Consider the following 11,530-nt stretch of genomic DNA (forward strand, 5'->3'; position numbering starts at 1 on the left):
TCGGGAACAGGTGTGGGAAGACTAAATGATGATTAGGGGAATAGGAACAGCTGGGAGCAGGAACGGAACGATAGAGAGAAGAGAGAGCGAGAGAGTGAGAGAGGGAGGGGGAGAGAGAGGGATAGAAAGAGGGAAAGAACCTAATAAGACCAGCAGAGGGAAACGAATAGAATGGGGAGCACAGGGACAAGACATGATAATAAATGACAAACATGACATCAGGAACCACACCAGCGTGGAAGCACCTGCTTTCAATACACTTTTATCCCTCATTTACTCAAGTGTTTCCATTATTTTTGGCAGTTACCTGTACGTTGCTTGACGTAAAGTTCCTTCATTTCTTCACACAGTATTTCTTCTAGACATCAATGTGATTGTAACGTAGACGCAGGAAGTCAGGAAGCAGGTGCAGATGATGAGTTTAATAATAATGAACATCATCAGTTACAAAACAAGAGAAGCTTCTGGACATGAAAACTGAACCAATACTGCCTGAAGAGTGATGCTAGAATGTGCTAGATAAAGGGGCAGTAATCAGGGTAGTGATGGAGTCCAGGTGTGCCTCATGATGGGGTTTGACAGGTATGTGTAATGGGGGTTGACAGGTGTGCGTAATGGGGGTTGACAAGTGTGAGTAATGGGGGTTGACAGGTGTGCATAATGGAGGTTGACAGGTGTGTGTAATGGGGGTTGACAGGTGTGCATAATGGGGGTTGACAGGTGTGTGTAATGGGGGTTGACAGGTTTGAGTAATGGGGGTTGACAGGTGTGCATAATGGGGGTTGACAGGTGTGAGTAATGGGGGTTGACAGGTGTGAGTAATGGGGGTTGACAGGTGTGTGTAATGGAGGTTGACAGGTGTGAGTAATGGGGGTTGACAGGTGTGTGTAATGGGGGTTGACAGGTGTGCATAATGGGGGTTGACAGGTGTGTGTAATGGGGGTTGACAGGTTTGAGTAATGGGGGTTGACAGGTGTGCATAATGGGGGTTGACAGGTGTGAGTAATGGGGGTTGACAGGTGTGAGTAATGGGGTTGACAGGTGTGAGTAATGGAGGTTGACAGGTGTGAGTAATGGGGATTGACAGGTGTGAGTAATGGGGGTTGACAGGTGTGCATAATGGGGGTTGACAGGTGTGAGTAATGGGGGTTGACAGGTGTGCATAATGGGGGTTGACAGGTGTGAGTAATGGGGGTTGACAGGTGTGAGTAATGGGGGTTGACAGGTGTGAGTAATGAGGGTTGACATGTATGTGTTATGGGGGTTGCCAGGACCGGTGATTAGTAGACTGACGATGTTGAGCGTGTGATTGGGTGATTAGGTGCAGTGTGAGGCAAAGTTGAGAGGGTCAGCCAGTGCAGTTGTCACATTCGTCATAATGAGTGGACCAAGGTACAGCGTGGTAGAACAAAAACAACAAAATACCAAACAAAATGTGAAGCTAAATAATAGTGGTAACAGGTAACTATCCATAGTCAAGATCCCACAAAGCACAATGAGGAAATGGCTGCCTAAATATGATCCCCAATCAGAGACAACAATAAACAGCTGTCTCTGCTTGGGAACCATACCAAGCCAACGTAAATCATTAAACACCCTACCCTAGTCACTATCACGCCCCAACCAACATAGAGAATAAACAGCTCTCTATGGTCAGGGTGTGACAGCAGTGCTATGTACAGCTTTAGGCTTTAGGACCCTGAGGTGCTCCTAGACCAGAAGTAGCCAGAGTCTTAATAACTGTATGATTGACTAAACTTACATCTCCTGGCTCAGCTGTGTGAGTGCATGTGTCTGTGTGTGTATGTGCATGCGTGCTTCTGTGTGCTTCTGTGTGTGTGTGTGTGTGTGTGTGTGTGTGTGTGTGTGTGTGTGTGTGTGTGTGTGTGTGTGTGTGTGTGTGTGTGTGTGTGTGTGTGTGTGTGTGTGTGTGTGTGTGTGTGTGTGTGTGTGTGTGTGTGTGTGTGTGTGTGTGTGTGTGAAACTGAAGACCAGGAGGATCTAAACGAAAGGCTCCCCAGGTTCAATTATTAAGCATGGTATTATCTTCTAACAGATTCGCCTTTGTTGCCCCAACAGAACGGGATTAGTCCACTGTTTTAAATCACTTCTCTTTCATCCCCCCCCCCCCCCCCGAGCGCAATCGCTTCTGACTGACCGGGGTAGATGGTGTCATAGGAGTGTCTGACGGTCTGGGTGTTAAGCAACTCAAAGTGTTCGGTTGGGTCAGCTGCTGTGTGGGGTTTTCATTTCAGCATAACATTTATGGTGACTCTTTCGAGGGCCAATACTACCTTCATGTATTGATGTCAATGGGAGACTTGCACAGATTAGTGATTACAGAGAATTGCTCCGCTGGGAATGCCACCCCCTAGCTCCATCCAGCCAACAGGGCTCATTTAATGAGGGGTGTGTTCTGTCTCTGAGTTTCTGATCATTATTTTGTAAAAAATATGTCAACAAGGTGTTTCCTTGACACTTTATTGGACAGAAAGACGAGGGTGCCGAAATTAACTGCCCCTACTCTCAATAGGGGCTCCTAATCTCCTCTTTCAGGTCCCATCTCATCTGGAGAGCTCTGTCGGGTTGTCTTCCCCCAGCCCCGGCACCCTCTTTAGGCTACCACAGGTGGAGTGGTGGGTGGGTATCCACCCTAGCAAGCATTTGTTTATCAAACCCACTTGTTGTGGGCACAATACTTGAACTAACTTGTATTGAGGGAACAGTGTGAATCCGTGCAAAACCTTTTCCCAAAGCCCTTTTGAAGGCGGCGTCCATTGAGCCAGTGGAAGAGGAGAGGGGATTAAGTGGCTCGGCAGTGGGGCATTTCCGAGAGGGCTGATTAGCTCGACACTCATTGTTAAATCAAGCAAAGGCAGGCCCTAGAGTAGAGAAAGGTAGGTGAACCGTGGAGGCTGAGGGGGCCCAGGAATGAAACAGCCAGCAGGAAGCCACTGGCGAGTTCTCGGCAAAGGAAGGCAACTCCACCAAGTTTTCCTAACAGTTTTTGTCCGAACTCGCCACTCACTCCTCAGGAGGGGTAGAGTAAAAAGGAGATTAGCATACAAAATTAGAGGCGGGGTAGGTGATTTTAAGGATTTTTAAGGGCAACTTGTCTGGCTTCTTCATGATTCCACCCCACCATGCACTCTGTCTGGACAAAGTTAATGAAACTACTATTAAACTGTAAAGAAAGTTCTGAGCATTAGGAGAGGCTTCTTGAGGATTACATGGACGAGGGGCAGAAATAAAGAGGAGATATTTGTCAAGGCGTAATTGAGAAAGGCGTGAAGGAAGAGTATCATGAAAAGTTTTCTGTTGTTGTTCATTTGTCCCAGAGGGTTATCAGATCCCCAAGTGAACAATGTAACAAGACACAGGTTGTGTTGTAGCCTACCACTGCTGAACATTGGTGATTTATAAGTTAATTATATTTATTTATATTTATTTATATGTTATATAAGAAATAATCATGCATTTTATTTAAACACTTCTGAAATTAATTCAACACTTCTGAAATTAATTCAATACTTCTGAAATTAATCGATGTGAAATGGGTGATGCATGCTCAATTAATTAATATAATAGGGGATTTTAGATTATACTTTTTTAATAACAAAAGTTTTAAAGAAAATATCAACAATAAAACAACAACTTGGGAAAAACATGTGCAATAAATTAATAATATACAGAAAAAGTGCTTCATTTTATTTACAATTAAATACATCCTTAAGGCAGGGCTGGGAAGGGAAGGGAGGTGAGGGGAGGGGAGGGCTGGTCAGGGTTGGAGAGGGCTGGTCAGGGCTGGTCAGGGCTGGGGGCACTGCCACGCGTAGCGAGAGCTTGGGCTGGAGTTGTCATCATGACAGGAATGAATGTCTGATAAACTGACCAATCAGAAATGGCATAGCTCATTGGTGGTACATATGACAATAAATAAAATGTTGTTGAGGTATGCCATGGACTGACCATTTAGGAAGAGTTGTTCAAGCTATCAAATATGAAGGAGATTATTCAGAGCGGCCGTATTGTAACATGCTTTAAATGCCCAATGACTTATATATAAGGGGAAAAAGTTTTTAAAATATATACTGTTAAATATATATATACCATCAGTTCTAGACAAGTAATAGTTACCCTCCTTTCTCTATCATGTAGTTTCATCAACATGTTTTTTTTACACATTTTCTCCCCAACTATTAAACGTTTGATTAGGATAATAACAATACTAGTCTTATTCAATAAATACATTTTCAATGATGTCTTTAGAACAAAAGCAGAAAGTGTGTTGTAGAAATGTTTGAGAGGGGCACAGCTTTGGTGCACAGAGGTCTGTGAAAATCAGCTTGTGAGAAGACATGGAGTGTGGCAGTGATGATGATGATGGTGAGGAAGATGGATGCCGCTCAGTGCTTCTTCCTCAGCCTCAGGTTCTTCCTACGGCTGCCGGCGCTCTCGTTCTTCCCCCTCTGCCCTCCATTCTTCACGCAGAAGTACTTGGTCACTGTCTTGCGGCACTGCTCGCACTTTACCGCGCAGCACCAGTGGAACTTGCAATTGCAACTCGACACCAACTCCGCCTTCCTCTCCTCCACGGCTAAACCACACTCCCCGCACAGCCTCTTGCAGCTACGCTTCTCCCACTTATTTAGGCTCTTGCCCTTCTTCAGGCACTCTCTGCCCTCTGTGCCGGGCAGTTCCAGGGTACGGTTCTCCAGGCAGTAGTCTGGGGAGTCCTCTAAGTGGACCAGTTCTTTACGAGAGATGGAGCTGAAGGTCTCGGAAATGGCACCTCGACTGGCTGCACTGTTCCCGGCCCCCCGGAGCAGGTCCACCTTGAATTAAAGAAAAAATTAATGAATGAGAGAATGAATTTTATGTGAAGAGTCTTTAGAGTGCTTATAAACAATATTGTTTAATATAAACAATATATACTGTACCTTCAGTGCTCGGTGGTACTTCTCCTTCAGATAGTTTCCCACCTCCCTGAAATCTGGGAGCTGTAACCAGCAGGTCTGTGTGGTGCAGGACCCAGAGACGCCATGGCACTTACACGTCTTCTGCATAGTCCCTTTCACTGCCTGGGAAGGAGAGGAAAGGGAAGGAGTGGAGGGAGGGGTTGAGGAAGGAAGGAAGGAAGGAAGGAAGGAAGGAAGGAAGGAAGGAAGGAAGGAAGGAAGGAAGGAAGGAAGGAAGGAAGGAAGGAAGGGAAGGAAGGAAGGAAGGACAGCGGGGGGGAGAGGGAGGGAGCGAGAGATTCTTTGGTTAAGCTTTTCTACTGTCTGTAATTCACCTGGAAAAATGGTAATTACATAATAATAACATGAAGATTACGGAAATTAAGTCAATATTGTGTAAACTCCAGACAGAACCTGTTGTTGCCATATAATTATTATGTAAATACCAGGCAAATACCAGGTGAAACAGGAGTGTAGAAAAATGTATAATTACTCAGACTTCTTTTTAAGATCGGGACGTAGCAACATACCGATGAGATGTTCATTGTCTGATTTGGTCTCAGGAAATCAGTTGTGTATATGTGTGGCTGAGTATGAATTTGTTTTAAAGAATCAGTTGTGTAATGTGAAGACTATTGGCTCTTGATTGATGTGTTGTCAGATGAACCCACTGCACACTCAAGCCTTCCCATTTGACAAAAAGAGGATGAATTTACTAAGGGAAAAAGGATAGGTTCAAGGTTCATGCTGGAGTTTTTGTGGTCCCCCTCAATATTTCCTGACTTTAACCCGACCCAGATGTGGGGGAAGGGGAAGAGCTTTCTCGCGAGGTGAGTGCCGAATCAAAGTTTCACATTGAGACACTGACTGTGTCCCTCCTGGAATGAGAGGAGTATTTATTAGGCAAGGCCATTGTCAACATGTTTTCTGCCATGAGTACACCCAATGAAGAGTCTACGGAGAGTCTATTGAGTGGCAAAATTAAAAAAGGGTGAATTTGTTTTTGTTACAATGATGCTCCAGGTGCCGTGGGGCTCGGAGGGGCAACGAGGCCCCAACAGGAGGGCTCCTAGGTGATGTAAACAAAGACTACAGCCTCTCGCTTGTGGTCCTCCGTCCCTGACTAAGGACTCCTTAGGGGCCACACAAAGACCAACAGAATAAATGTTGGATGCTTATTGCAAGAATAAAACCAAAAACGACTTAAAGAAAGCGGGCAGGCAAAATACTGGCCCTGGTCTGCAGTGTGTGGCAGCATGGGATACTCTAATTAAGAACTAGCACCAGTGATCCTGAGATTCTGAAACTTAAGACTTGTCATAATAAAGGACATTCATTGACTGGGGAACAGGCCCTTGTGGTACAACGAACACGCTGTGGTTATTGGAGGACAAGTGGCACCTCACTTATGGGGACGTGAAAGGGATGCTTGGGTGGTACGCTTGCTGTATGCTGTAATACTCAATGAGCAGACTGAAAAAGAAAGAAATTATTCTAAAGGTACTTTACATTGAGCAGTCGGTCAGTTGGGGGTTGAGTGGGAAACTCAAATATCTGACCCTTCACCTTGAACTACAAGAGCTCCCTCCTATGGCAATTGCACTGATTCAATCTCAACATGATCTGGGTTTTCAGAACAACCAGAAAACCAAGCTCTAAATCAATCTGGAATCATGATAATATTTCACTATATCATCAAAGTTTTTTAGATTGTATGGTATTGAAGGATAGCTTACCCCTTCTATCACCAAGGTGTAAATTAAAAGTAAAGTTAACTGAATACTGTACCTTGCGTCCAGCCTCGTTGTTGTGGAGGTTCATGGCGGCCCGTGCGTCCTGGCCTGTCTCCAGCGTGTCAACAAACTGCTTGGAGATGGCCTCACCGAACCCCACGTTGTCACTGCAGCCGCCCCACTGCCAGCCTGTACCCCCTGGGGACACAAGCAGGAGACATCAATTTGTCTGTATGAGAGGATGGCTCACCATTTGTGATGAAAAAATGTGGAAGGGTATTATTTCCAAGGTACTTGAAAAAATACCGGTTTTGTTGTTTTGCCTACAACCGAATCACATTACATGAATACAACACAGTGTGAATACAACACAGCTTGAATAAAGCACAGTGTGAATACAACACAGTGTGAATACAACACAATGTGTACACAGCTGTTTCATCTATGCATGTCTTGTAATGATCTGTGTGTGGATTTTTAAATCTTCTCTTACCCAGCTGTCCGTTCCTGGTGTCATCACAGCCACAGTTGTCAAAGTCCCCCAGACTGCAGTTCCTCGTCAGAGTGTACATGACCCCTGCTGAACTGATGGCATGGACAAACGCTGTCTCCCTGTTCGCTGTGGGAAAGAAACATATATTTTATATAATATGATATAATATTATATGATAGTCACTTTACAAATGACCTCGACTAACCTGTACCCCCGCACATTGACTCGGTACCCACTGTATATAGCCTCGTTACTGTTATGTAAATGCTATTTGATTTAGTAGCAATGATTACTGAACTGATGGCAAGGACAAACGCTGTCTCTCGGTTTGCTGTGGACAAAAAACAAATATTATATATAACATTATATGACATTATAATAGTAATGATTACTGAACTGATGGCAAGGACAAACGCTGTCTCTCTGTTCGCTGTGTGTGAGAGAGACATTTAAATTCACTCAGGAATACCTTCTCTTGAAGAGGTCATTCTCTCCTCTAGTCATTATCTTCAGAGTGGGGCTTCTATTTCAACACCTCTCACTCCACAGTATCCTTTATCTCCTATCTCTCCTGGTAATTAACACATTGGCTCTAATTGCCATTGGCGTGCCATATTTTCGCAAGGCCCCTGAGCAGTGTCCTGTCGATGGGTGGCTCAGTAGGATGTTGTGAATTGGATTTGTAGCATAGTTTTAGCCAGGGTGACCGTGGGGTTGCTGTTGTTTTAGCCAGGGTGACTATGGGGTTGCTGTTGTTTTAGTCAGGGCGACCGTGGGGCTTGCTGTTGATTTGGGCGAGGCGACCATGGCGGCTGTTGGGTTGCTGTAATGATCCTTTTGACTGATGAATCTCATGACTAAACAAACAAATGCCATCCTTCCTCTGTGATCTGGATGGGCTTATCTGTGACTTAAACCGGTCTGTTATTAAAGGGCAGATCAAATGAGTCAGCATATACAGTACTACATTACTTTTGACCATGTAGTGTCCTACATATCTTCTGGTCAAAAATAGTACACTATATTCACTGGCTCTTACCGCTGCGGAGGCTTCTGTGTGTGGACAGCTGCAGGGCTCTTTCAGGGCAGTTCCATCGGTCCCAGGCAAACTGATACTTACACTCCTGGATGCCGCTCTGAGCCCCGGCTGCTACACTGCTGGAGTAAATCAGGTACACCTTGAGGAACACAGAGTATATCATCAGGTCACTTAAAACTGAATACGTTCAATCATGACCATGGGAAGCAACACATTCTAGGGACATTTACTTCCATAACCCTAAAAGTCGTAGTGTATACAAATTTTTTTTTGTTTTTAACAACGGTGGGAAAAGTCTTAATACAATATTAATTCAACTTTTTTAACCTGTTTCACAACCCCTGAATGAGTTGGAATCCCAAGCCCTATTCTTTACAAGATCACTATGTCCACTTGGCTTGTTCGCCTAGCTCTCTGGTCCTTGTTGAGACTGTGTGAATGATATGTCTCAAGTGGCCTGTGCAGAGACTGAGCCACCACCTCTCTGCTTCTCACTGGGGTCTGGTGGGCTAATGATGACCACCCACCACACCATAGTACTGCACAGGACAGCACTGCCTTCCCTGCCACTACTGCCTGTAGTTTATTCACACGCAACACACATTATCTAATGCCTCTCCTCCTCTAGTCTAGTCTAGATCTATCAACCCAGGGAATCCTACTGCCTCTAGTCTAGATCTATCAACCCAGGGAATCCTACTGCCTCTAGTCTAGATCTATCAACCCAGGGAATCCTACTGCCTCTAGTCTAGATCTATCAACCCAGGGAATCCTACTGCCTCTAGTCTAGATCTACCAACCCAGGGAATCCTACTGCCTAGCCTAGATCTATAGGTCCCTGAGTTGATAGAGCCTGGGACACTCAAATTAGTATGATATGTTACATTTGGTGTGGTTACATAAGACAGATGGTTACTTAAGGAAAAAATGAAAGTAGGGTGGTTGGTCGGGCATATAATGCAAACGTCTAGCAACCAAAGGTTGTGAGTTCGAATGTCATCATGGACAACTTTAGTATTTTAGGTAATTAACAACTTTTCAACTACTTACTAGTTTTTAGCTACTTTGCATCTACTTATCATGTTAGCTAACCCTTCCCCTTCCCATAACCCTAACCTTAACCCTAACCCTAACGCGTTGACCTAACTTCTAAACTTAACACTAACCTTAACCTTAACCCCTAACCCTAACCCCTAGCCTAGCTAACGTTAGCCACCTAGCCACCTAGCTAGAACTCGTAACATATCATAGGCTTTGCAAATTCGCAACATATTCTATGTTTTGCAAATTCATAACATATATAATATGAATTGTATACAAATTGTATACAAATGGATACATACCATACAAAATGTAGCATATCATACTAAAGGAGAATCTCTGATTTACATATAGAATAATAAGAATAGCTCTAAGACCAGGTTGCCTCTATACACACTGAACAAATAACTCTCCATGCCTCTACTATCTCAGCCCATGGACATTCAAAGCTTCTCAGCCTTAATGGAGTCAAGAGCCGTAGATAGGAACCCAAAAGGTCACAATAACACTGATAAGGCCTACCCTTGCTGTTGTTACAACAAATCAATGATGAAAGGACATATTTATATTTATATGTAACCATGACAATCTCATTCTGGAGAAATGCAGTCTAACAGAGGGGAAAGAGAGTAACATACGCAGACAGCAATAGGAGATCCTTACAGGGGTGGTCTTTGCTCTCTTTTTTGGGATAGGGAAAGAGGGATCTGGCCAGAAGATCAAAAGAATGTTGGCTTACCTTAGGTCCAGTCATAAGGAAATTATTCACTGACCTGGAAGAGGAGACAGCTTATTAACTCTGGGAATTAAGAGTTGTCCTTCAGCCAGGGCAGGAATTCCACAGCTCCCTCACTTAAGTCTCTCATTAGTTATCTTTAATAACATTTAATAACATGGCACGATAGCATCATTGGCTATATTAAATAACATGGTACTGAAGCAGTTATTATCATACTCTCAAAAATTCAGTGTCCTTCAGTAAAGGGAGGGATTTCTTTGCTCCCTCATTAGATAACTATCTTTAATAAAAATGTAATAACATGGTACTAAACCATCATCAATCTAAATCATTGTCTCCCATATGAATGAATCCCCCCGCCTGCTGGTCAATAACCATGCTGGTAAAGTGACATTTCTTGGGGATGTTATATCAAAAATACTTCAAATAAAGCCCTAAGCTAATTATGATAAAAGTATTAATTTATACTGACAAAATACATTGTTACTGGTCACATACACAAAAACTCAATAAAATACAGTGGGATGAAAGTATATTCATGAGTAATAACCCTGCAACAAACAATAATTTTAGGAAAATATTTAATTATAATAATGTAATAATTGTCCATGCCTACATTCTCATAAAGGAAAATCAAGAAGCCCAACTGTTTCCCAGTCGTGCGCCAAACGATGTAATTTGGTAAACAATTTTGGAAGGTAAAAAGAACTGAACAGAAACTAACTTTTTAATTTGATCAGTAAATAGAAAAACATTTCAACATATAAATCATGGAATTATTTATATATTCCAATAGGCCTTATGTACCAATATTTCATGAACGACCTTCCTATCACATACATTGCATCAAATCATTGAGGCAATCACAAAGAATCCAAAATGGTTCAAACTCACCAGCTGCAGCAAGACGTTGTCATGTGAGACATTAACATTAAGATACAGTAAAAGACCTCCAAATGCATGAACATCCTGCCAGAAGAGACGAGAGAGGATAGAGATGGTATGCACATTCAGCAGCTCTCTAAAGGAGAAGAGGGGATATAGCGAGAGGCTACCAACCCTACATATATACACAACTCCACTGGCTGTATATGCCAAGGTTCTTATGCGGGACTCACTCGAGGGGGGCTCTGAAATTGACCCACTCTCATCCCAACAAGAGATGATCTACTTAATTAAAGATGTTCCCCTTCTTACTCCCTCGACCAATCAGAAGGAGCACACCGAGGAGAGACTGAAATGATCAAAAGGGCACCCTGGGCCTCGCGCGGACAAATAGCAGCCCGAAATCTCTTTTTCATCGCGCGGCCTTCTGAAGGATTCAGGATAAAGTTAATGAATATTAAACCGGCTGAAATCGACTGATCTCAAATAGATCTGGTGGTGTTTGCGCCCTGAAAAATGAATTTATCGAAAGAGTTTGATACAGTGGTAACAGGTAACAGTCACGGACTACTGATATTATATCATTGGAACAAACATGAGATGTTATTTGGATACTGTGTGATTTTTTGAGAGTTGTGCTTT

The 11,530-nt window shown here is 43.3% G+C and overlaps 1 protein-coding gene across 1 annotated transcript; it reads right to left on the bottom strand.

Annotated features, from left to right (window-relative positions):
- Positions 1-3,610: 3,610 nt before the first annotated feature.
- LOC124040722 (protein Wnt-8b-like) lies at positions 3,611-11,107 on the bottom strand. The gene is made up of 7 exons (XM_046357806.1): positions 10,898-11,107; positions 10,004-10,037; positions 8,224-8,362; positions 7,185-7,310; positions 6,747-6,889; positions 4,941-5,081; positions 3,611-4,835 (listed from the first exon to the last, which is right to left on the bottom strand). Exons 1-7 carry the CDS (start codon positions 11,011-11,013, stop codon positions 4,407-4,409), a joined length of 1,128 nt encoding a protein of 375 aa, XP_046213762.1. The 5' UTR covers positions 11,014-11,107; the 3' UTR covers positions 3,611-4,406.
- Between the last annotated feature and the right edge of the window lie 423 nt (positions 11,108-11,530).

The sequence above is a fragment of the Oncorhynchus gorbuscha genome, linkage group LG08 (genome assembly GCF_021184085.1).
Source record: "Oncorhynchus gorbuscha isolate QuinsamMale2020 ecotype Even-year linkage group LG08, OgorEven_v1.0, whole genome shotgun sequence".
In the NCBI taxonomy this organism is placed as follows: Eukaryota; Metazoa; Chordata; class Actinopteri; order Salmoniformes; family Salmonidae; genus Oncorhynchus; species Oncorhynchus gorbuscha.